We start from the raw sequence: 26,452 nt of genomic DNA on the forward strand, positions 1-26,452 counted from the left end.
CTCAGACAGACCCAAGAACTTAACCAGCCTTTTAGAAGTGTGGGGCTCCAGTTGGAGGGACACAGAGCATCCAGAATTGGCTGAGCTGGGCTCCAGACTAGGGTGGCTACCATTTCCATACTCCTGTCTTGCTCAAAATCCTCCACTAACTTACAGATCCTTTGCCTGACATTGAGCCATCTGCCCTTTTCCTCAAGTCTGATGATCACGCCAGGGGCAGGGAGCTGCTGACTCGGGAAGTGAGCAGCAGAGCTCCCATTCTCAAAGGCTACCATGGAGAGAGGATGAGGTACCAAAGCCATCACTAATAGGTGAGAGACACTTTCCATACTGCTGCCATCTTATACAGGCAATACCACACTGGCTGGGCATGCTCAGTGTTAGAACAACAGGCCTCTGGCCACATTGTGTGTGGTGGTGCTTCCTTTTCCACTGAATTCTTTTCCAGTGGTGCCTTATACTTCGGATGATGCTCAAATATAGATATGGTAGGAATAATTTCAGTCTCCATGCCAGAAGCAGAGTTTCTAATAGGTAGACTCATTCAACATTATCTCCCTCCAAACAAGTATGGAGTATGGGAGAATGGGTCTCTATGGTGTGTTTCTCTTTCCCAATGAAGTCATCACTTAACTTTAGGACAGCAGCCAATGACATATTCAATGGCCCTATAATGATGCCTAGAGCAGCAGCCAAGTCTTTGAAAGCTTCTCTCCAAAATAAAGTTATGCCACAATTAAACAGAGCCCTGGGTAATTTAATAATCGCTCAATTCATGTTTGTACTTGGGAAACAGGAAATATTTCCAAAGTCTAGAGTTTTAGGGTTACAAGCACCATCTACTTTAAAAATCTCTCCTTTTACAAATGAGGGAAACTGAGGCCCAGCAGGGGGTGGAAGTTACGGAGGAGATATCATCACCCAGGTCAGTGATCCTTTGGGGCTAGTGACAAGGACAAAGGTAAGTGGCTCATGTCAACATTCAGAAGAGGAGCTGTCCAGAATTCAGTCAACCTCCAGTAACAATTAACTTTTTTTTTTAAAAGCAAAGTGGTGAAACAAATTTAAGATGACAAATCATCTGCCCTGGAAACAACAGATACTAGTGTTTCTTCTGGGAATGAAGCCCATTTCTGATCTGGATATGTAGACTCCAGAAGAGCTGGGTGGCAAGAATGGCAAAGGGTTGGTAATGGTTGAAACTGAGCGGTGGGTACATGGGAATTTATAATGTCCTCTCCACGTTTGCGTATTTGTAAAAAGCTCGTACGGAGTAAAAGAAAAATAGGAAATGGCAAAGCTCAGTAATGGTCTATGTAAGCCAAAATTCTCTTCAGAGGGGCTCTCAATATCAAATATAAGAGCAGCCACTGCAGGATGCTTTAATTGTAATAAATGACCCTCAACTATGGCATGCAGCTCACAAATAAATCATGTATTTATAAAGCTAACACACTTGAACTGTAGTATCATTCTGAATATGATGAATATTCAGTCCTTCAAATCAACTGAGTATCTATCCAGGTGCAAAAAGATACTTAGAGACCAACCTTGACATGCACTGTCTTCTATTTACACATGAAACTGTGATCCCATTTAACTTTCCAGACTCTTTTTTCTCCTGCTTCTCTTCCCCAGATAGGCCACCTTTACATCCCAGTCTAGTGATGCTCCCTGAATGCATGTGGTACCTTGAGCCTCTGTGCACTGTCCCCGTGCTATTTCAAAAATATGTCCCCAAAGTCTTTGATCCTCTCCTTTTCAAGGGGTGCAGCTTATCCCCTTTCCCTTGAGTGTGGGCTGGACTTAGTCACCACTTCTAAGACAGTACAGAAGTGATGGGCGTGTTTCCTGAGACTAGGTCATAAAAGGCACTGCAGCTTCCTCCTTTACCTCTCCTCAGTCATGTGCTCTGAGGAAACCAACCACCATTTTGTGTGGAACTCAAGCAGCCCTACAGAGGGGCCCAGGTGTACAAGAAATGAGGCCTCCTACCAATGGCCACGTGAGTGAGCAGAGAAATGGGTCCTCCAGGTCCATCAAACCTTCAGATGAGGAGGGCCTGGCTGCTATCTTGACCGCAACTTCATGAAAAACCCTGAGTCAGAACAACCCAGCTGAGCCACTCCCAAACTCAGGACACTGAGAAACTGTGAGGAAATAGATATTTATTGTTTTAAGCCACTAAGTGTTTTGTTTTTTTCATTTTTTAATGTTTATTTAAAGAGAGAGACAGAGTGCAAGCAGGGGGAGGGGCAGAGTGACGGAGACTCAGAATCTGAAGCAGGCTCCAGGCTCTGAGCTGTTGGCACAGAGCCCGATGTGGGGCTTAAACACAAACCAGGAGATCATGACCAGAGCCGAGGTTGGATGCTTCCCCGACTGTGCCACCCAGGCACCCCTAAGCCTAAGTTTTGAGGTAAGTTGTCATACAGCAATATAATGCAACTAATGTACATTGTGTGATGGGAAAATAGCAGCCCTCCCCCCCACCCCAAAAGGATGTCCACATCCTCATTTTCAGAATCAATAAATATGTTACCTTTCATGGGAAAATGGACTTCACAGATGTAATACAGTTAAGGATCTGGAGATGGGGAAATTATCCTGAATTATCCAGTGGGCCCAACATAATCACAAACATGCTTACAAGCAAAGGAAGGGTGTGGGAGTGTCATAGACAGGGTCCTTCAGTGTGAGCAGGGCTCTCCTGGCCACAGCTGGCTTTGCAGATGGAGGAAGAGGCCAAGAGCCAAACAATGCAAAAGCAGCCCCTAGAAGCTGGAAAAAGCTAGAGCCTCTAGAAGGCAGATAGTCCTGACAACACTTGAATTTTAGCCTGAGGAGAACCTTTGTAGGGTTCTGGCCTCCGGAAATGTAAGATAGTAAATGTATGTTATGGTAAGCCTCCAGGTTTGTGGTAATTTGTTACAGTAGCAATTGGAAATGAATACACCTTCCCTCTCCCCAAACTCTCAGGCTTGTGTTTATCCAAGTGCTATCTATCCTCCCAGATGCTGTTCAGATCCCGCCTTTTCTCAGAAGGCTGCCTTTCCCATACTTCCATGGCGTGTCACTGCTTAATTACAGTCCTGCTCATCATCAGGTGGCTCAATTATAGCTACTTAAAAATATGCCTGCGTTGCCTGCGCCCATCACATGGTACGTTCACACAGGAAGGAATCACAGCTTAAACACTGATGAACCCCCCCTGCTGTACTCCGTAGCATGTTTTCTACTTAGGATGGGTAAAAGTTGGCTGAGTGGATATACCTACTACCTCACAGTAAAAACACAGAATGCCACGATCCCATTTAGGCAGGTCAGTCTAAATTACTGAACCCCAGGGCATCATGTGGTAACCCTCTTCCCCAGCCTTTGTGTCTGGGCTGTGCTCGGGGACCGGGACTCCAGAATTCCCCAGCTCTATTTGGATGGGTATGATAACCATGAGGGAAAACCCCACGCAGGAATACGTCAGCATATGTAACCAGGCCTCTGTTTCCCCTTTCATGATCTTCTCATTCTCTGAGCCCAGAGTTTTACTTCACTGGGGCTGGGAACTTCAGGAGAAGGTGTCAGAGAGGCACGGGTGAGAAAGGATGTGAACACATCGAACAGGCTGTGCGTGTGTGTGTGTGTGTGCGCGCGCACACATGTGCATGTTCTGTGAGAAGAGCAGCGAAGAGGGCTTCAGGAGACCATAGGAATTGAGTATCATAAGATTTGCAGAAGAAATTACTAAGCTACAGCAGCCTGGGACAGACTTGACTTTACATCTGAGCCCTAGCTCCAGATGTACCAAAGCACAGGTGGTTCTGTGACACTTTCAGGAAAGGGGAAAGCAGCTTCATGAATAAAGCAGAAATTTTCTTCCTACAGATTTATTAGAAGAGAAACAGGCTAGTAAGAGAGAAGAGTGTTTTTCATTTTAATTGCACTTCTAACGAGGGCATTTCTCCCCTCCCTAAATACGCATATCATGTTTCATCCAGTTACTGTTTTCAATTTCTCTCTTACCAGCAGATAGCTTTGAAGCCAATTAAAATCTTTCAGTTGACAACTATAGCTGTGTTTAAGCTATACTGAAACAAAGGCAGACTAAGCAAGAGGAGGCATTAGCTACAATGCAACACACATCGAAGGATGATGACGTGAGCACTCCACAATCAATGAGTCAATCAATCTTCATTCCCCACTTTGTAGGTGGGGGTCTGGGAGCAGTGAAGCCATCTGCTCAGGGCCACACAGCCAGTGGGGAGCAGAAGCGGAATGGAAATGAGATTCCCCCACCTCTTGGGGCTGAGGTCTTCCTCCTGTGCCTGTGTGAAAACAACCGTCTCATAAAGAGCGATCACAAGGTATCTATCCTCACAAGAAAAGGTGAAAACCCTTCTGTCGGTTCCCAAGCCTCCTGGAGAGCCTAGCATGTATTTCTATGTTTTCATAGGCTCCCAGAATTGTGGGAATGAATATACCTGACCAGTCTTAGTAGACCTATACACTGATCAGAGCAAAGTCACAGTTCTAGTAACTACGGTGGAGGTCTGGATACGGGGATTCAGGATTATCCCTTGATGCAGGAATCGCAGACCACCCCAGTGAGGCTAAGAGCTGAAAACACAAGAGTGCAAAGTGGATAGGGTCTATGCCTACCTTACTTTGCTATTTTTTTTCTGTGTTCACCTAAGCGTTGTGTTGTGTGGGTGTTCAAGGCTACTCATGGCGCTTGAGCTGGAGGAGCCTGGATGAAAGACACACTGATATCGGTTAGAAGTGCACCCTAAATCTTCTGAAGTCCCTACCAAGGAGAACATGCGAGCTGGTCTTCTAAAGGCCTCCTGGCCTCTTCGTCAGACACCAAGCATGGGACTGGGTAAGGAATGGGTGTGGCCAGGAAACATTTTCTTTACTTTTTCTTTCCTTCCTTCCTTCCTTTTTTAAAGATTTTGAGTATCTCTACATTCAATGTGGGGTTTGAACTCACAACCCTAAAATAAAGAATCATATGCTCTACTGACCGAGCCAGCCAGACGCACCCCAGAAAACATTTTCTAAGTTTGAAAGTGCTGGATGATGAGGTAGCCTTAGAGATGAGTGAGAATGTTGTGGGGTGGGGGTGTGATGAGAACAGGTCTTCTGGCTGACGTGTGTGCACAACCCTCTTTGCCACTGGCCAAACCTAGGGGTGCAGGGAGGTAGGGAGACGACTGGTGAAGTGAAAGAAGCATGCAGTGAAGGCTGGTCTGTTCTGGCTCAAGCTGGTGGGAGGCAGGAAGAGGACAGAAGCTCCCAGAAACTGACCTCCAATTCCGCTTCCACTCCCGCAGCCCCGCCCCGCACAAAGAGCCCAAAAGATCACAACTGTAGCTGGAATCCAGGGTTTCAAATAAAAAAACCTGGCTCCTGACTAACAGACAGAAATAAAGCACAGTCCTTTCTAAGTTGGTCACAACAGTTGGTGCGGAGTGTACTGTCAGTACTGAAGGATCCCATTAAAATCCTAATGAAAACCAGGAGCTGAGAAGCCCTCTGGGACAGCCCTATAAAAGTGTTTTAAATGAGTTATTTCAGCCCGACTGGCCAGGCATCGCAGTGGGACTAGGTGGTGAGCAACGATGCGTCTTATGTGGCAAATGATTCCACTGCCTATAAAATGATTACAGTAGAGTCTAAAACCTGAGCTACACCTGTAAAAGGGAGAGACCAGTGTCTTCAGAGCAGGTGAGCTAGTAAATGAGCAGTCAAGCTGGCTGAATTTCCTGCTCAAGTGCACCATCCTGAGAGCTCAAAGCCTTGCTTTTTCTCCCTTCCTTTTATTTTCTACATCAAGATACCAAAAAACGACATTCTGAAAGTCTTCCACAGAGCTCTCCAATCAAATAAAATCAAATGGTGAATGAAGGAAGACTTTTCTGGGGAGATGCCTCCCCAAGGCCAGAGCCCATTGATCAGCTACAAAGGTATCTAGGTCTGCCCGGCGCTCAGAGGTAGAAGTACTGTAAATTATTCTAGCTCTGGTCCAACTGGAGGCACACCCACCACCATCAAGCTGAGGTCTCTGAAACCCCAGGAGGACATCGCTCTGACGTGTTGTGGATGCAGTGCTGACCCACCTCTCAGTTTCTTTTGCCAGTTCATTTCATTGAAGAGGTCCTCGGACCGCAGGAAGAAGTCATTGATCTTGCTGCCTTGTTCATCCCTCTCTGTAGTATAGTATATTCGTAGTTTTGACTCCTTGGTTAGGAATTCACATATGCTGGGCACAGGGAACACAATCTGTTCCATGGTTCGGTCTAATCTGACAATCTAGGGTGGAAAAATAGAGGAGCTTTAACGGTCATTTTCAAAAACCTTTCACTGAGGATCTCTGCAATCGGTCATGGGCTCAGTATTCAAGACTGAATATAATACGAACCTGTTCTGGAGCCTTCTCAGACTGGGCTGTGTCTCTCAGATTTATATAAAAAACAGTTTGGGCAAGTCTCCAAGAAGAGTTTTTGTTTGTTTTGTTTTGTTTTTTAAGCTGAGACCCATTGCTTTTACTGTGATTAACTTTTGTCTCAATTTAAACTGTGTTTTGTGCATAAAACCAAATGAGGCTCTAGACTAGGGCTGTCCAATAGAACTTTCTGTAATGATGGAATGGTTCTATATCTAAGCATCTGCCCCCTGCAAAAGGTGGCCGCTACTCACACGTGGCCATTGAGCACTGGCACATGTGGCTAGTGCAACTGACAAACTGAGTATTTAATTTTAATTAAACAGCCACACATGACTAATGATTACTATATTGGACAGTACAGCACCAGACTGTGGTGCAAACCTCTTCTAAACTTCTCTGATGGCAAAATTAGGTGTTTTCTTTTTTCTCTTAAATAGGAACTTTAAAAAAGAGAATTTCGGTTTATCCAGTTGCATTGGCCTCCTATGATGTCACAGCATCTAAGATGTACAGGGCATGAACTAGTACGGCCATTTAACACTGGCACAGCGTTCACTGTTCTTTGAACCAGCTATGTCGAGCCCTGGAGTAGACACCTTACAGGTTTTCTCTGTGCCCTTCCTAGACTGGCTCAATCTCCAGACAGGAGGTAGTCTGGTCAGGATTGTGCAGATTCTAGGACACTGTATTTAGTCACCATCCTGGGGAGTTGGCATTTCAAAAGGGGTACAGGTTGTGGTACAATAGGAGCATGACCTCTCTTTATTCTTTCACCCCAGAGGCTGGAGAAGTCAGGTGAGGGCCAATGCCCTCTACAAGAAGATCTGGTTCTCACTTTTCCAACACTTTTGCTCCCTGACACAGCAAGGGAAGTGACTCAGGTCCAGTTGTAGTGGAAAACTCTCTCAGACATGAGACAGGTTCCCATAGCCCTATCTGTATAAATTCTGGGAGGCACGATCTTTAGACCAGTGGTTCCCCAATCTAGCTGCAGATCAGGTTACAGGAAACTTCACTGTCATAATGATTCTGGTTCTTCAGTCAACCTCATTTAAATGGAATTGTGGTTTGAGGATTGGTGACTGGAACCTGCCCACAGGTGATGCTTCTATTTGGATAGGCTCAGGGACTGAGTCTGTACTGCAGTCTGCCTGTTGTGCAGTCAAGTGTCCTCTGGATCTTCCTAAGCTGAACGACTATGATGTGAGAAGTGCTTTTGTTGTCAAGAGGGAAAGGACGATGACACTGGAGGCCCCCTGACAAGAACTAAGTCCCAGACTCCAGACACACCCAGGCTAACTCCCATGATCACTCTATGAGGAAGCCCCAGGGAGTAATGGGGTATTTTCCAGCTTTTCACAGGTAACTTCTTCAGGAAACTGGAAGAAATGGGTGGCTAGCCAAGGGTAGGATTTGAGAGCGAGGGACATCACGCCTGACCATTTCTCCTCATCATTTCATATCTGTCCACACCTCCTTTTCAGGAGACTTACAACCGGTAGTCAGAAGAACACACTTCAATCCCTCCCCAGCTCTAACAGGCCTGGGTGACCTTGTTCATGCCTCGGAACCTCATCAAGCTTCAGTCTTCTCTCCAGTGAACCAAGGAGCTCTGACATCCTACACTGCAAACACCTGAAGCTTGTCTTTTAAGGGCTCCAGAGGACAGAGCAGGGCTGCCATCAAGCTTCTCACTGTTAACAATAAATTAAGAGTATTTGCCCACATGCGCTGCCATGGTCAACTCATCAGTAAAATGACACATTTTATTAGAACAGCCCAGACACCTGATACATTTGTAAGAATATATTCTTAAAAAGTCTCCATCCTGAACATTTCATATGGCCCAAAGGAGTCTGTTAGCCCTTCAAAATCGCTGTTCCAGCAATGATCCTCAATCTGTGCACTTCTTTGTTAGCCAAACAAGGCACACCATGCCTCACTGCCTAGAGCCTGGAGACACAAGTCTGGGTTCAACGCAGGTAACAAAATGCACCTACAGGCTCTGGGGTCAGCCAGACCTGGATTACAACCGCAGTTCTGCCACTGCTAGCTGGGCAAATGACACGACCTCTCTGAGTCTTATTTCAGAGTTTCCCTCTCTGCAAAATGCAAGATGGCCCCATTGAGTTCACAGAGGATCAGTAAGGTATGGGGTGTGTGTGTGTGTGTGTGTGTGTGTGTGTGCATGTGTAATGCAGATCTGACTGTACCATTCCTCTTTGTAAAACTCTCCCTCAGTTCTGCATGGCTCTGCCAGTAAATCCAGACTTCTCAAAAGGATGGTGGACAGGATTCTGCGGGCCCAGAGCCACCGGTCTTTCCTTTCGGACCTTGTGTTGGTCACCGGTTTCCAGCTCCCCGTCTTCCCCTAGCGTCTCCCTCCTCAGGGCCTCCACTTGTCGTTATTCCCCAGGTGTGAGAAGCTCTTCCCTACAAGCTCTGCCTGCTTCAATCCAATTTTTCCTAAGGTCTGTGCTTAAATGCCTTTCTTCAGAAAAGGCCTCTGTGACCAGCACAATCCATAGCAGGTCCCTCTGCTGGACTTTCTTACAATACTTTCTACTTGTCCTCACAGCCTTGTCAGAATGCATAACCAACACGTTGCTGTTCAGACGAATGACTGTGTGCCAGCCCCAGCACAGGGCAGAGCCCAATGCAGGCCCTCAACACAGGCCCGAGCCCTGAGTTCCCTCTGTTTTTACCTCTATCTGGGCTGTGTGCTTGGCATAAAACTCCAGAGCTTCATCCCCATCCACTTGGCCACCAGGTTTCAGCATGGTCTGGAGTTCTTTGTTATGCCGAGCCAACTAGAACACAAGTTCAGAAAACGGGGGGAGTCACTGTCACTTTGTGACGGGCACACGTGCACCCCTTTCCATTGTGGGGCATAAAGAATGCATCATACACAGTGGTAAGCTGAAGGGCAAAGATGGCGGGAGGTTTACTACATCCTGTCAAGGTATGCTCTGCACAGCAGCTATTTTGGGAGCGTGGGACAACAGCATGGAGAAAGCTCATGCCCACATGAGGTCCCACTTTCCCCCAATTTCTTCAGCCACGTGGGAGAGAGATGGGGTTTTCTGTACAGCCACACAGGTCTCCACTCAGAAAGTTCTGAAACCCACTGAGTGGCAAAACATGGGTAGTGGAAGAGACGTGGGACAAGAGATGGTTTTCTCTTCTGCCAGCACGCCGTAGCAGGGCATACCATCCCACCCAATACTGTTACTGCTTTATTCCTAAGTCCTCTAGCCCAGCGAGGTGAAAGGGACAGGAAGCACAAGCCTGCAGCAGAGTTACAAGCTGCCCACACACATCAGTGAGCTCAAGGCATATCAGCCTCCAGAAAAAGAAAGTATCTTCAAAAGCCCAGACACTTGGGAAGAGAGTTATGAAACAGGGCATTCTGGTGCCAGGGTAGGAAGAATTACTACTCCCCACCCCCCACCCCCCAAAAGCAAACACAAAGAACTCATAATGACAGGTTAGTTCCCAAAGATTTTTAAACGTGATAGGAGGCAAGGTAGCTGAGGTTTATTTCTTAGATTGTTAAGATAGACTCATCAATATTTATGAAAAACCTAAGACTCCTTTCAACTGTCTCCAAACACAGTCATAAACTATGTAAGTGTCAAGGCTCAGTGCGAAGGCTTTTAAGAAACGTGGGGATTTCCAAGGACACGACCCTCCCATGGGAAAATGGAAGAGCCCTGAAAGGCGGGACATTGGGTCAGGCTGCCACGAGTACCTGTGAACCACATCACCATGAATACAAACAGCCCCAGGTTAAACCCTTAGGGGAGAACCAAGTTGAAGCGCACATTCTGCTGGGAATTCTGGCAGTGAAGGCAAACCGTGCCTGACGCGGGGACCCAGGGACAGGTCATACCTGATGAGCTAATATGTAGATGTTGTGCCCCACGTTCCTGGGGGAGGCAGCTCCGTCCTCACCATTTTCTCCATCCTCAAATTCCACTTCGCCTTGCATGTAGGCTTTCTTGATCACTTCCACCTGTAAGAGTGGTCAAACAAAGGAAGCCCCTGTTTCAAGAGAGACCCACACAGGACTGCCATCTTAGAGTCTGCCCTCTTGGGGCAGACAGTGCTCATCAGGCTCAGCATTTGCTTCCTATCAGGTTTGGATACAGCCTCAGAATCCTTCTCAACACGGTCACGGGCAGTCTCTACCAATCAACTTCCGCGGACATAAGAAATTAAACCCCGGTGCTATAACTAGACCAAGAGGTATTATGTCTCCTTAGAAGGGGACAATGGTTATAGAAGTTCCCTGAAACAATAAAATATGACACAAATGTAGACAAGAAGCCAGACTTTTCCTATCTCCACATTCCCTCCTACCATCTTTCTCCAACCTCTGACCTTTGCCATTTCAAGGGACAACTAGTAGGAAATCCACTAACCTTTAGCAAGAGCTAGCCAAACTGTCATCTCCAATTCCACATTTTCCCATCTACGTTTCTCTGTCCCTATTCCATGTAAAAATAACACCATCAACAAATAACATCTACTCAGGCCTTTCTCTGTGCCAAGCACACCTGTTTAGTATATCAACATTCTTTTGGGGAATTTAATACTCATCCTCATTTTATGAAATATCAACAATTCCCAGTTATTATGGATGAGGAAACAGACTCAGGGCAGTAAAGAGGCACTCCTGAAATCATACGGCTAATGAGCTGAGACTTGATCTGAAATGTGCTACCAGAGGACCCATGCATGTCACTGGTTTCACGCTCAGAGCACATTCCCTAGTACATTTTTGTACTTGTCTACTGCTCCCACCTACCTCAGTGCCCTACCCAGTGCCCAGGGGCTGGGTCTCCTCGTTTCTCAATCCCTCCCTGGTGCCCAGAAAAACGCCATGGACAAAGTAGGGCCTGGCCAATGTTTATCAAATGAACAAATCATTCAAGATTTAATCAAAGAATAAGAACAAAATGCCTTCAACCCCTAAGTTGAACTGAAAATTAATCATTTTCTTTAATGATTCAGAAGGCATTTCAGCTTCCTGCATTGCCACAACGCTATTACCCCGAATTATTTCTCATTATCCAAGACCAAGCATGCAGAGGGCTGTACATTTCTGTACTGACACCAGGTCAGGCCCTGAAAAATAAATTTGGAGAAAAGATCCTTGAGATTCCTGCTCTCTGAGCTCGATTTCCTGTTAGTTCTAATACCAAATTGAATAGACAACATGTTGCATGGAACGAGTGCCAGAATTCACACGGATGCATGCACATATGTGCAGAAGTGTCCTGGACATTAGCTTCTCTTCTATGTGAATTCTTAGAACCCAGTTGTTCCAGCAAGCCCTTGACTTCCTGTGAGCTGTGAATGATGTTCCCCAACCACAAGGGGGCATCCCAGGAGTCTGTGGCATGTGTGACCCTGGGGGCTGACATTAATCCCATCAAGGCAGGGGGCTGTTGTTGGTCTATGAGAGTTGGAATGGGGTCTCTGCGAAGTTATTCTGTCCTACTCACGAGGGACACCTGGAGCTCCCCCCAAGCCTGTTACATAAGTTGTTATGTAAACTCGGGGAGGACATCCATCTCAGGCTGAGAACTCACTCCTGACCTCAGAGATCAAAGAGCTGGGCTCACTGTTAACTTTATTTCAAGGAATACATGAAGGGACTTTAGCCTGGCCCCCAGCGCACACAGGTCACCAGGCGAGAGAAAAGTTTTAGTGCCCTCATTTAGCTGTCGGTTACAGTTTATTTGTGTGGGAAGAAGTCCAAATAGAGTTCTCTCCTCAGCCCGTCTCATGGTCTCTGAGAGCTGCCTGTCTCACAGGTTGTAGCGCTAACCCCTGCCCTGGAAGTCACAGCCCATCGTGAATATCACCCTGCAAAAATAAGCAAGATTGGTTTTTCCTATATATATTAAAAAAAAAAAAAAAAAAAAAAAAGCCCTCAGAACATCAGCTCCCAACAAACATTCTTCTGTTGCCCAAACTATTGGCAGCCAGAAGAGACGGGGATTCTCTAGCTCTGGACACAGACAAGGTACAGAGAGCAGCAGTGAAGAACGAAGGAGGGGGAAGGAGCTACAAGTCACGGAGGGCACTGGGCACTGGGCTAAGGGCCTGATGCGAACTGTCTCATCTTCGACAGCCCTCAGGCCTGCATGACATCATCATCTTCCTTTAAGGGATGAGGAAACTGTGGTGCAGAGCAGTCAGGAGCCTGCCCAAGGTGAGCCACCAAAAAGGGAAAGCCAGGCCCCCAGATTGCTCGCTGCACCATCTTGCAGGAGGGACAACAGGCAAGGGTGGCTGCCACTGGCAGCTATGCAGCAGGGAGAGGGCAGATGCCACTTATTCAAAGTAGTACTTCACTTTTCCAGCTGAGTCGTAGACCTGAATCCAATGTTGTCTTTATACTTGTGATCTGTGGCATCTTTAAGAAAGCTCAAGGAAGCAGGTTCCTTTTCTGCCACAGATGCTGTTCTGACTCTCTGCATGGAGTCATGGCTGGGAGACCAGCCATCCAACTCACCAGTTCTTTTGGCCTCATGTTGTAAAGTATCCGCTCTGCATTCTCGCTGTCGTGCCTGCTCTCCATGATGGCCAGCAGCAACTTGGAAGCATTGTTCTAATTGGACAAAGAAAGGGAGGAGGAAATGGAGAGGAGCAGCATGGGGGTACTGGCCTGAATGTGTGTGCCCCATCGGTGCAAGCCCTGCATCCTGGCTAAACGGACGTTTTATCCCATGGAAGACCTGTGGGTCTAGGACAGCAAAAACCACCTGTATGCAACAGAGAACGTGCTACTACAGACCCCAAAACCATGTCCGTGGACTCTGATTTGGGTCAAAGAGGAACATAGTTGTTTGGGCATACTTTCTCCCTAATGCTACCTTATGTAAGTCTTGGTGGAAATTGGAAATTGTTTTAAATGTTGATTTATTTTTGACAGGGGGGGTGAGAGAGAGTGAGTGAGAGAGAGAGAGAGAGAGAGAGAGCGAGCGCAAATGGGGGGAGGGGCAGAGAGAGGGGAGGGGAAAGAGGAATAGAAGCGGGCTCTATGCTGACAGCAGTAAGTCTGATGTGGGGCTCAAACTCATGACTCAAGCCAAAGTCAGATGCTCAACTGACTGAGCCACCCGGGTGCCCCAAAATTGGAAATTTAAGGGTCTTGTGGGTGTGTGTTGGCACTCTCATGGTGATTGTGGTTGGAAAGAATCTGCTATATAGACCCACGATGCCTTCAGGGCAGGTGTGGTTATAAACCTTGTTATTCAGCCTTGCAGGGCAGAGGAGGCAGGCAATTAAGGTAATTCCTCCCTTTTTAAAAATAATGCTATCAGCTCTCATAACCCCAATATTATAACTGGAGCACAGCCGACAGCAATTAACAAAAGTGACCCAAAGGAACCGTATATATGCCAAATCCTAATTTCCCATTAGATCAGAGTTTTCACGTGCCCACATCCTGCACTTCTTGGCTTGACCTCATTTTAGGGACTGAGCCTAGGATAACCTGTATGGTTCTTTGTGTACAGGATTGTAAAGTTCTTGGTATGCTGTGTTAAGAGAGGGCAGTATTTTTTTCCTCCCCAAGTACAGGTCACAGCAATTCAATCAGGATGCTGTGCTACCAACTGATGGCTTTTCAGAGCACACACATTTCTATCATAATCCACAGATTACGAGATTAGTTGGAAAAGTCACTGAAACATTGATCAGTAGCATATGAAATTCTGGTCATTTCAGGCTCTCATTATATACATTCTGATAAATGGGAGCCCGGCACATGAGCTTGAATAATGTTCAAGTCAATTCTACAACACAATTTGTCAAAGGAAGTAAAAATAGCTCACATACAAAAAATCCATTTAAATCATACACCCAAATCAATGATCCGTTTGGACTCTCAGCTCTAAACAATGAAGGAAAAATAAAAATAACTGTGCAATTCCTGTGGACTTCTGTGTTAACATCTTCCCTAATGACCTCTCTTTCCTATGACACTGTTTATGCAATCAATACAGATCAGCTTTAGAGCTAAACCCTGCAGTTCTAGGCTCTTCTGTGGTGATGACAAAAAGTTCCCTGTTGCATATGGGCGTACGATAGAGGACGGATCTCAACATGACCCAACATGGGAACAGTTAAAAAGGAAACGTGCTCAGTGAGGCCAACACATTTTGAAATACACTTTAGACACCAAGACAGGTTGCAAGTTTAATCTTTGGACTCTTAAAGAATCTTTGGAAGCTCTGGGTACAAATGAGGGTTTTATTTTGTTTTTTGAGGAGTATGCTTAAGAAAGCAACATCAGAAGTAGTATCCTGTCTTTATTTTTTTAATTAAAAAATCTTTAATGTTTTATTTTTGAGAGACAGAGAGAGACAGAGCATGAGTGGGGAAAGGAAAATGAGAGAGAGAGGGAGACACAAAATCTGAAGTAGGCTCCAGGCTCTGAGCTGTTAGCACAGAGCCTGATACAGGGCTCGAATCCACCAGCCGTGAGATCATGGCCTGAGCCAAAGTCAGACACTTAACCAACTAAGCCATGCAGGCGCCCCAGGAGTATCCTGTCTTAAGACTCTTATTTGGAGGGCCAGACTGAAGTTCTGCATTTCAGTCAGAACTTATAACATGGACCATTCACTTATATAAGAGAACTGTATTTAGTTTCATAACACTGACCATATCACGTGCTGAGGCAAAACACAAAGTAACTATTTTCACATGCTCCTGTCTTTTGCTTTCAATTCCTACTTGCCTTCAGTTCCAATACAAGGTCCATCCTCTTCTTTCCCAAAGGATTGATGTCATTAAGGATCAGGGCTGTGATGATGTCAATGCCATTGGATTCATGGGTGGCTATGCAGTTCTGAGAAAACACGCACACACACAAACACACACATACACAGATCTTTACACAAATGCTGGTCATAAATCAGATGTCAAAAGCCAACAGGCTCAACTGCTATTTCAACACAATGCGTACCACTCCTAGTAATGTCTCTAGGGGAGAGCTGCAAATTTTCCGTGAGAAAGTGGTAAAAATAAAAGACAGATGAAAATCGCTAGTTTCAGAATTAACAGTAAACAGCAGGAAAGTCCCCATGCACTGTAACTGATAAATTAGTCGTGTCTAATCCAAATAGTGCAATACAGTTGGCTTTTGTTCTTAAGGGAAAATACAGTGTGTGACTGATTCTGAGTTCTGAACCCTGTTTTCCCCTTTAAAGGTGTGTTCCATTCTCTCTACATCACTCGGCTTTCGTATTGCATACTTTTGCTTAAGACTTAAGCCTGGAAAGCAAGTTTCCTGTTTAATTCACACAATACCAAGATTAATCATCTTCCTCCAGGTAAGGTCCCCATTTGCAACAGAATCCACTCTAGTATGTTCCTTTTGACAGACCCATGTTTGGCAGAAAAGCAAACTTGAGGTTATAAGGAAATTCACTTAGATGTTAGATAAAGCCTTTTCCTCCAAGCCTGCTGTAATTTTTTTTTGTTCCTTTTCATTTTAACTTTGACTATACCATCTGTCTCACCCGTGAACCAGGCGAGGAAAGTGGATCCAACAACAAGTGAGCCTGGTATTTATAGCCAACTATGACCAGGTGTGTTTGAAAAACAAAAGGTTGTCCCTTTTGTAAAGCATTTTTCTCCCCTGAGTGAAGGTCCTGGCCTTGTTCCCCATGTAACATAGCGTATCACACCTTCCCTGTCTACTGGATTTAGGACTGGCAATTTCCGGGTCCATCTATCTCCCAGGACAGAGCTCGGTTGAGTTAAAAATCATAATCATCCTAGTATCAATGCAAAAACTCACAAAGTTTGCAATATGTCATGGATAAAAGCAACAGTTTTACTCTAGGAACCATTGGGTTCCCCTCCAAAAATCTACTTCTTGAGAGGCCAAAATCAAGACTAATGGGTCATTCATTCTTTTCTCTGAATGTGGTGTTTAAATTTCAACCAAACATTTTCTCATACTGTTTTCAAGCTGTCTTGTGTGTAGCAAGGTTTCTCTCTCTAGGTAGGTTTCAATCTTTTTCCATTAAGTTGCTTTCCTAGTGTTCAAAATAGAGCCCAGTTCTTGTGTGTCTTAGTTTAACACCAACTTTATTATTTATCTCTAGTCAAGTTAGTTAAGTTTGGACATTCAAGCCAAGCCAAGCCAAGCCAAGCCAAGCCAAGCCAAGCATGGAGACCAAGGATAAGTCCTCCAATGCCTGTGGTTAGGTCAAATCTTGAAGCATAATAAAGCACCAAAGCTCCTTCTTGACTGCTGGAAAAAAGATCTCTAGTTGTTGTGACCTCCTAGTCCAATAGGCAAATGCTGTGTGACTTCTGAACTAGTTCCTGTCAATAACATTTCCAAAATGATGAACTTTGTTTTTTCCCCACCCCCAAATAAAAATGGAGGTACCTGGTTCTCATGGCACGGTCCTTGACAGTATTCAGTCAGACTTTCCAGGGTTTGGTTGATAAGGGCTACGTTCTTTTCATTTATATAGAGCCCGAGAAGACCAAGACCTCCAGTAGTGCTTCCGCAAATACAGTCCAGGAACTGTAGTGTCTCACACACCAAATTGTAGTTGGTCTTGTTATTTTGACAACGAAGGAAGTTCTACAATTGGGCAGTCCCCAGCATCGGGGCAGCAAAATAGGAGAGAAGAGGGAAAAGGTCATACATAGTGACATTTTGCTAGTATCTAATTGGTTGATGTCCAGAATTGATCAGCAGTTATGAAGAGAGATGCAGCACCAGAGAAAAGAGCCCCCAAGATGGTCAACTGTGGACTTGATCTATGGCAATGGCCACCAAACACAGGAGCTTGTTCTCCAAGGTGCTTTTCTATGTGATGCTGGGGGAGGAAGGGTCCTCTTCGACAGCCCACTTCAGATGCCTAAAGCCTTTCAGAGTTCTCCTTTCTCTCTTTCCCACTCCAGCCCATGCTCCTCCCAGCAAGTATTAGGTTCAGAGGCATTTGACATTTCAAGAGGCAATGGTTATGTTTAAAAGATGATGGTGTAGTCTGGATGCTGAATGCCTACAGCCTAGTACTGGGGATGGCTCATCACAAAATAAGGTGTCATAAGCTGACCTGAGCCCACTGCCATGGCAGGAACCTAGGTTGTCTTTTTTTGGCTATTTCCATTAATTCTTAAAGGAAGGGGCAGGAATGAGTAAATGTTTGTGCGCTTGTGCCCAAATATATGTTCTCCAGCTAAACAGATCATGTTAACAAGAGATGTAAGAGCAGGTACTTCCTCCATAAAATCAAGTAAACCACATTCAACCACCTCACAAAGCAGAGTCTATTTTGATGAAGAGGAGATTTTTGTCAGTGACTCTTCTTAAAAAGAAGCAAAAATTAACTGCAAATATTCTTTTAAGCAAAATTATAAAAGTTACGTTTACCATAGATGACTGGTACTATATAAAAGATACAAACAAAAGATAAAATAAAAGTCAAAGATACCTTTGATGTGGTAATTCCACTTCTATAAAATAATGACTTCTATTCACAAAGTATGTATTGGAAGTTCACTATAGCACTGTTTATAATAGTCAAGAACTGGAAACAACCTAAACGCCCATCAAATGGGGAGTAGTTAAATAAATTATAGCATATCAACATCATTTACTATTACAATTTAGAAACACCAAGCGAGGTCAATATCTGCCAAAATGGAAAGATCTCTAGGACATACTGTTAAAAGTTAAAAAAAACTAGAAGGTAAATAGCAAATTAATATGTATACACTGCTCCCATCCAAAAATATAGAAGAATGACTGGAAAGATACAACCAACCAGTTGGTTTGTTGTCCAAACCAACAATAGTTCTGAGTAGAGAGGTAGGGATGGGGAGAGAGACAATTCTTTTTAACTAAATACTTACTTATATCTAAACTTTTATAGAAAGACCCTATTCAAGTATTCCTTGTAAAATTAAAATATAAATATACAGATTAAAAGCTGGTAACAAAGTTTAATGCTTGACCCATCAAACTAACCATTTCCCCCTAGCCCCCACATAACTTTAGTCCTTTATGCTCGTCTGTCTAATTAGTCTAAAAATTGAACAATCTTCCAGGTCTGGAAGGGTGGTGGAGCAAAGGGCAGATGATTTGGAACGAGGTGGGCTTTCATAAGGGGATTTTCTAAGGGCCATGGAAAGCCACAGTAGGGTCCCACAGCCATTCCTCGATCCAGCTGCTCAGGGAAGGTGCTACTTGTTAGAGGGCCTAGCTGAGTCCCTTATCATGCAGAGAGGAATACAGATGTATTCAGGAAGAGAACAGGAAACAGCCTGGCTGTCCAAGGCTGAAATTCATAGCATGGCTCTCCAGGCCATCTGCCTCTTAAACTCGTGTTTAAGAGTATTCCTCATTCTCTTTCCTCTGGGGCTTTAGCCACGCTATTCTCTCTGCCTGCCACCCTGATGACTCCTCTTCCTTCAGGATGGGGTCTCAAGTCACTTGTTTCAGGCAGCCCGTCTGAGTCTCCATCCTGACTCCAACAAGATCAGAAATGGCACACACCTCTCTTGGCCCTCCTTACACTTTGTGATGTACTTATAGAGATGTCTGTCAGCTCTGCCCAGGACCATGCTGACAGCACGGGGTGCCTGGCAGCAGGCACAGGGACCAGAACATGCCAGGTGCTTCATCAACACTGGCTAAAATAATCTGAATTAAATTGAAGGGATGGAGGAAAGGAGACCTAGGACGTCTTCAAGGCTGTTATGTTTCAACTCCCCATGAAGACAGCTGGCTGCCCTTTCTTGAAAGCCTCTTCCATAGCTCATGGTTTTTGCATGGTGTTGAGCCACAATGTCTCCTTCCCTAGTTCTGATCCATTTCCTTTTGTCCTCTACAAAAATAGATGGGTGTCACTCACTAGGAGGCTCACAGGGACTGTTTCCATGTTCAGGGAATAGATCTCACCCTTAGTGCACAGTACCCTGCCTTGTTTAGGCTGGAGAAGACCTGTTCTTTCTGTGGTCTTCCTTGGAAGGCAAGGGGCCAAGTCGATATGTGTGAATTAAGAAATGAAAGACTTCAAGTCTGTTCTCACACAGCTGTCAGTGGCCAGAGACCTGCATTCCGTAACCCAGGTGAAAACCAAAGCCAACCTTTCAGGGGAAGGTTCAAAAGCACAGGCAAAATGGCTCAAGAATAGTCCTTCCCACCAAGTTTCTTACTAATGTGAATGAAGCTTGCTTAAGGCAGTCACTGCCTGTTTGGCAAAGCCAAACACAGTGGCCTTATCTCTACTGAGCATTTACCAACAGGAAAGTTAAGGTTATAAATATGACAAGCAATGCTGGGCAAATTCAAAAGGCTGGATTCCTTCTCCTCAGGGTTTATCTCCACTTGTTTATACCAGGGAGGCAATCATTCTGTCCTCATGAGAATGTCTTCTCCTCCCTTTGGTACACAAGAAAACCGTGACCCAGAGATCCACCATCTGGTCTGGAACACAGCCAACAGGGTGGTGTTCAGAGTAGCTGAATCCCGCTCAAAACCGTAATTTTGAGAACAAGATTTCTACAAATGTAATTTTATCAACATCTCTAGATGATTCTAACCTTCATCCTTGTGAACCACTGGTTTAAGATCATTGGTTTTCCAACTGGGCCCTATAGGATTCTGGGGGAAACCCAGAATGCCCTGCCTCTCAGGGCTCTGGTAGGTAAGGGAGAAAAGGAAAGTTCTTGTCATTTGTAGTTTCTACTCTGAACAGAGAAGTTTGGCTTTCATCTGCTTTACTTACTACATTTCTGCATAAGATCTTAAACAGAGGATTCTGTGGCCAAAACCAAAAAGTGTAACACCACTGACTTGGATAATCTTTATGATACTTTCAAAGATTAAGCTGCTAAGACTTTTTTTTTTAAGTTGCTAAGACTAAAAAAAAAGAAAAAAAAATACACACACACACACACACACACACACACTAAAATATACTATATACTCCCCTTTCACTCAATACTACTGTTTTCCATAGAGCAATGTGTTGGGGAATCAAGTGTATGAACGGACTCATTAACATGTCCTTCTGCCCATGGGGTTCTTAGGGCCTTAGGTCAAAGCAGAGTTTCGTGACGAGCTAAGGTGAAAAATAGAAACTATGATGACTTCCAGATCAGAAAAGTTGAACTCCAGCAATGAAAGCCTTACTCTGCTTCCACAGTGGGATGTGCATGTCTTGGTGAAGACGTGAAATCAAGAGGTGGGCAGGGGGCCGTGAGAACAGGTGTGCGAAACCAGAACCATCAGGACGGCCTCACCAACATCTGTGGAGGGATTTTACTCAAGGTAGTCTTGTGTTAGTTCAGGACTCAGCAGATATGAGCTCCTCTGAGAAGCCTTCCTAGACCCAGCAAAGGGGGCTGGTTTGCCTGCTCTGAACCCACAAAACCCCTAAGATGACACCACGACAGCACTCAGCATGCTGCACAGCAATCTTGGGTTTCCCCGGGTGGCTCCTGCCCTAGACTCTCAGGTCTGTGAGGGAAAGGGTGAGGTCTCTATTGCCACCAATGCCAGGCACAGAGCAGGTATTCACCGAGATGATGAAATAAACATACATGCACAGGCACAGTCTCAACCCACTTCCCTCCGGAGCCCAAGGTTGGTGGAGACCAGTGACAGCAGTACAGGGGAACAGTACAGGGCTCTGACCACTCAGCTCAGCCTAGAAATAGCCCCAGCAGCGGGGATGTCCCCCCATCCACAAAGATGCCACAAATGACTTTGCTTTCCTGCTGGTAGGACAGCCTGGCTTTCCCTGGTGTCATTCACACTCCCGTGGCCAGTCTCCCTTGTGACTAATGGTGTACGTATGGAAGGTGGAAAGGACAGAGCTGGCCTGCAGATACAAGAACACCAGCCAATGAGACAATAACCAATCCCTGCATCTTTGAGTCATGAGTACTTTGTTCAACCTGACTGAGCAACACAGTTCCCAGGCCAGTGGATCTAGGGCCAACACGGTCCAAGTCCAAAGTAGGAATATTTGAGCAACAGGCAAGGAAAAAAAAACCAGCCAGGATCCCACACTCAGACACAGAGAGGGATCAAGCGGGGAAGGTCAATGGAGGAAGTGAATGAACAGCAAAATGGAAGACAATGGGGGTTAGGGAAAACTCTTTCAGTTTTAAATATGGGCCAAATCTGGCCAATTGATGATGACCTTGGATACACCTCCCTTTTCAAAGCTCAGGCTCTTCAGACCAACGTGATTAAAAATAAAAACCAGTGTAGAAGTAATTAATACTGCAGACTTCACCCAGTTACATTTCATTATTCTGTCTTACCATGTAACAATGTAATTTCTTACTCAACTTCTCCAGGCAGAGACTCTGTGGCAAGTTTTAAGTATGAGGGATTTATGGCCCTGACCCTGAATGGTCTGGCTACAAGTGACATATGAAAGGCCATCAAATCATCTGATAAAGTCAGCAATACAAATATTTTAAGACAGCACCTTTAACTTGCCACGTGTGGACTAGAATTTTCTTTTCATACCATCATTATTCAAAGAACTAAAGTATCACTGCCAACTTGTTTATTTTAGGAGAAAATATTCTATCTTAGCAGAGTTGTTCAGACACACTTTTCTTGTTAATCCTCAATCCCTTTTAGGCACAGAAGGGTGTTTTTCCCAAAAGCCAACAGCAAAACCAGGCAATGGCCAAGGACCTGGTACTCTAGCATGCTTCTCCTAAGCAGTGAGGGGCTCCACAGATCTATTCCCATTCAGTAAAAAGAAACTTATCTCTGGAATCCACCCTTAGCCGTTCCATATAGGCTTCGCTGGTGGGCAAACTTTGCAAAGGAGAAAATATGCTATCTTAACATAGTTCTTGAACACATGAGCATTACCATCTCCCAGATGGTCTGGGTTCAAGTCCCAGCTCTGCACTCCCTAACTATGTCCCCTGAACCTCAGTTCCCTCATCTGTAAAACAAGTACAAGGGGATCAGCAACACTTAGTATCCAACATACCCTAAGTGCCTGATAAACATTGGCCATTGTTTTCTTTCCAACAATAATAAAAAAGTGAACAGAAGATTTCTGGAATAATCAGTTCAACACATATATTTGAGCACCGATTTGTGTAAACCCTGGTAGGCCACTTCATTCAACCAACCATTGCTTAAATTAATTGAAACTTTCTATGTGTCAGATTTTCTAAGTCCCCTATGTTTAATCATCCATCCATCCATCCATCCATCCAAGTTTTACCTGTGCCAAACAGGGGCATGCTACCACATGCACGCACACAGAGGTACATACCCACGTTTAAATATGTACGAAGTAGGCACCTGTACTGGTGAACAAGAGATTTGGTTCCTGTCCCTGAGGAGATGGTGTGGAAGACAGAGAGACAAACACCTCAGTTGCCCATATGTCAGAACCATTCTGGGTCCTCAACTCAAGGATGCTGGTGGCGGGGAGAGGAGCTGAGACGTCTGAGGCTGCCGGCAGCTCTGAGGAGCTGCAACTCCCAGGGCCCAGCCTCACCTGCAGGTCTCGGTTGTGGTTTTCACACAGGAGCTGCAGGAACCGGAGAATGGGCTGCATGATGGTGATGACTGCACTCATCTCCAGGTCATCCTTGGTCTTGTCCGCTGTAGCCTGGGCACCTTCCCCAGACGGGTAGTGATCGTCGGGGTCAGCCTCCCTCCTGAAGGTGGTGAAGGCTTTCCTCGTGGCAGCAGAGGCCTCCAGGAGCTGATCTCGGACCTCTTCTGTTATTTGTGTTGAGGGCTCTTTGGCTGGAATGCAAACGTGAGATGATCAATGCTGCTCACGCCTCAGGAGTACTATTCACTGCATGAAAGAAGAGGTTCAAATATCTAAGTTCTGGTATTCATATAAATCTTCAAGGCTGGCAAAATACTCCATGAAGTCACTTCTCTTAGTCCTTAGGATTAAAACTGAGTCAAGCCATGCCAACTTGCTCACGGCTCTGACATTTCATCTATGCTTGCTCTGTGTTTTAGAGGAAAAGCCTTAGCATCAGCTTTGTCAACCTCACAAACCTATATGGCTCTGGGCCTCAGTGTCCTCATCCATAAAACAGGGAGAACATCAGTAAATTCTACCCGGAGAAGCTTCTGAGAGAGTCAACATATCAATGATTCCAACTGTAATTACTGCTATTGTAATGACAACTGACTGAGCCCTTTATTAAGTGTGGAGACACTGTGGTTAAGCACCTGATGTATATTATCTCATCTAATCCTCAGAGTAACCTTGTGAGGTAAATAGGCATTAGCTTTAAGAAGGTGACACTCTGCACCCACACTGCCTGGGTTTGAATGCTGGCTCTGCTGCCTACTTGCTACATAGCCTTAACAAGGACAAGTTAAACTCTGTGCCTCAGTTTCCTCATCAGTAAAATGGGGATAACAATCCTATCTATTTTACAGGGTTAACTTCAGTTATAAGTGAACTAAAGGATATAATAAAGGACTTTGAACAGTACCTGGTTCATAGGAAGCACTTAGCAAATATTAGCCTTTCTTCTTCTCTTAATTCCGATTCTAGACCAGTGGTTATAAACTGAGGCTGATATTCCCCCATCCCCACCCAGGGGACAATTAGCAAAATCTGGAGACACTTTCAGTTGGCAGTGGGAGCAGGCTAATGGCATCTACTGGGTAGAGTACGCTGTTTAACATATGCTGTTAAACATCCTACAGTGCACAGGACAGCCCCCTCCAGCAACGAATTCTCCAAATGCCAAATGCACTGTGGCTCAGAAACCCAGTTCTAAACATAAAAAAAAAAAAAAAAAAGAGAGACTCAGAGTAGCTAAGTCACCTGCTCACGGCCATTTTACTCCAACCCTGGTGCATCTACCTAAGTATTATTTCTCTTTAAGTGACATCATGCATACAACTTTAGAAACTTTCAAATATTTTTTAACATAAGGGAGAATTAGCTGACAAAGGATAGACACCCAGTTTTAAAGTGTATATCTTCGGGGCCCCTGGGTGGCTCAGTCGGTTAAGCATCCGACTTCGGCTCGGGTCACGATCTCATGGTCCGTGGGTTTGAGTCCCGTGTCGGGCTCTGTGCTGATGGCTCGGAGCCTGGAGCCTGCTTTGGATTCTGTGTCTCCCTCTCTCTCTCTGCTCCTCCCCCGTTCATGCTCTGTCTCTCTCTGTCTCAAAAATAAACATTAAAAAAAAATAAAGTGTGTATCTTCATTAACGTTTTGTAACATTAAATTAAAAATTAACAGAGAAAATTACAAATGGATTTCCTGCCAATAAAACCCTGTCACCAAGAAGAAGGTATGTTAATTTTTTTTTTCTTTTTATACAAGAAGAAACACCAAGGCACAGCAATTCAGCTTAGGTTACTCAGGAAGAATTAGATCATAACCAGAATGGTGTGCTTCTTTCTGAAAGCCTGAGACAGAATAAAGTTTGGAGTCTAGAAGTCCAGCTGGTGAGAGGGCCATACGCAGGAGAGCGCTTACCTTTTTTCCGTGATGGGGCATCCCTGTCTATCTCATCATCTTTCTTTTTATTGCCCAAGTCACTGGTGTTCACAGTCACTGTTGCCTTGATTTCCTGCTGGGCCACCTTCATTCGGTCATAGAAGACCTTGAAGAATTTTTCCGACTTCTTATCTTCTGTTAACCGGCAGAAAAAGGAGTGCTGCCAAAGAAAACCCACGGATTTTCAACACTGTGACAGATCAGTGATTGAATCCCACTCAGGACACCAAAACCTCATGGAGACTGGAGCCAGCCAACAAAACCTCACAAACAGTTTATAGTTCAGACCAAAGTTAAACATGGTTCTATGCACTATCATTCTCTGGATTGTATGGCCTGAGGTTTTTTAAACAGGGACCTTAAAGCAACCTGCCATGGATGTCTTTGATGGAGCAGTCATATAGGCTTGGGAAGCATGCTAAGGGGTGTTGGGGAGATTCCAGTCTACTAAGAACAAGCCCCTGCAAAACAACGCCATTAACAAAGGAAACAATGTATTTTTTTTGGTAATTACTGTAGGTCCAGTCATGTGTTTAAGGACTTCCAAGAGTCCCTCCACTCTGCACAGCTTTGTGAATATACACAGATGAGTAAGATGTGCTACCTTCCCCTATAGGGCTCCATACCAGGTTAACAAGTCCCTAAGTAAGACAAAAATGTGCACATAAGAAGGGTTCTAGGAGCTACACAGACAGTTACATCACAGAAGCTCAGAGCTGGCAAGGAGGACAGTGGACCAGAGCGATCTCAAAATCTTTGTAGAAAAGGTGATTTTCAAATCTTGTCTAGAAGGACAGGTAAAGAGTGGTTAGATGAAGAAGCTCAAAGTTAACAGGTAGCTTGCCTCTTGGATGCACATTTGTTTTTGGACCCACTGCAAGCAATCATATACACTGTTGATATAAAAACACAATATGGTGTCTCAACTTCATTTATGAGTGTTCGTTTTTCACCCCTTTGCAAACACCATGCTGTTGTGAATTATTTACATAAAAATACAATACGGTCATTTCCAGAGGAATAAAACAAAGCTCCAAACAATATATTTGCTTCTCTCAGTTGGATCTTTCTGCCAATTTCATATCCTCCCCCATTTGGAAAGATGGCATTTCCCTACAGAAGGTAGACCTAGGCTTGCAATCCTAGAAAAAAGTAAAATCTTACCAGCCTTTGCAACCCCTTAACTCCTCAATCTCTCACTCCCTCCCAACACACACCTGCTGCCAGATTCAGCAGGCCCCGGGAAAGCCACCATGTTTCCATCTGCCAGAAGGCAACTGCAGTCACCATGACCCTTCTTCTAGCCACTAGCCCATATGCTGTATTGACAAATGTCAGTCTCCTTTGCCTACAAAGCACTTCCTGATTGTGCTTTTTCCTCTCCCTCCACTGTTCTTCTTTACTTCTGGTTGTTTCCAACATACAGCACAAGATCCATCCTTCCCACTTGTGCTTCCTGGTTCTATCTTTTCCCCTCCAACT

At 44.9% G+C, this 26,452-nt stretch overlaps 1 protein-coding gene across 8 annotated transcripts in view; it reads right to left on the reverse strand.

Annotated features, from left to right (window-relative positions):
- Window positions 1–26,452, reverse strand: part of ITPR1 (inositol 1,4,5-trisphosphate receptor type 1) — a 325,544-nt gene that overhangs the window by 48,608 nt on the left and 250,484 nt on the right. For all 8 annotated transcript variants that reach the window (XM_053219026.1, XM_027042521.2, XM_053219028.1 and 5 more), the window contains 8 exons: window positions 24,950–25,130; window positions 22,981–23,234; window positions 16,869–17,069; window positions 15,204–15,314; window positions 12,972–13,067; window positions 10,338–10,460; window positions 9,151–9,255; window positions 6,117–6,309 (listed from right to left, as the gene is read on the reverse strand). In XM_053219026.1, coding sequence (XP_053075001.1) covers window positions 6,117–6,309; window positions 9,151–9,255; window positions 10,338–10,460; window positions 12,972–13,067; window positions 15,204–15,314; window positions 16,869–17,069; window positions 22,981–23,234; window positions 24,950–25,130 — 1,264 coding nt within the window. The remainder of the gene's footprint in view (window positions 1–6,116; window positions 6,310–9,150; window positions 9,256–10,337; window positions 10,461–12,971; window positions 13,068–15,203; window positions 15,315–16,868; window positions 17,070–22,980; window positions 23,235–24,949; window positions 25,131–26,452) is intronic.

This window comes from Acinonyx jubatus, chromosome A2, assembly GCF_027475565.1.
Source record: "Acinonyx jubatus isolate Ajub_Pintada_27869175 chromosome A2, VMU_Ajub_asm_v1.0, whole genome shotgun sequence".
Lineage (NCBI taxonomy): Eukaryota > Metazoa > Chordata > Mammalia > Carnivora > Felidae > Acinonyx > Acinonyx jubatus.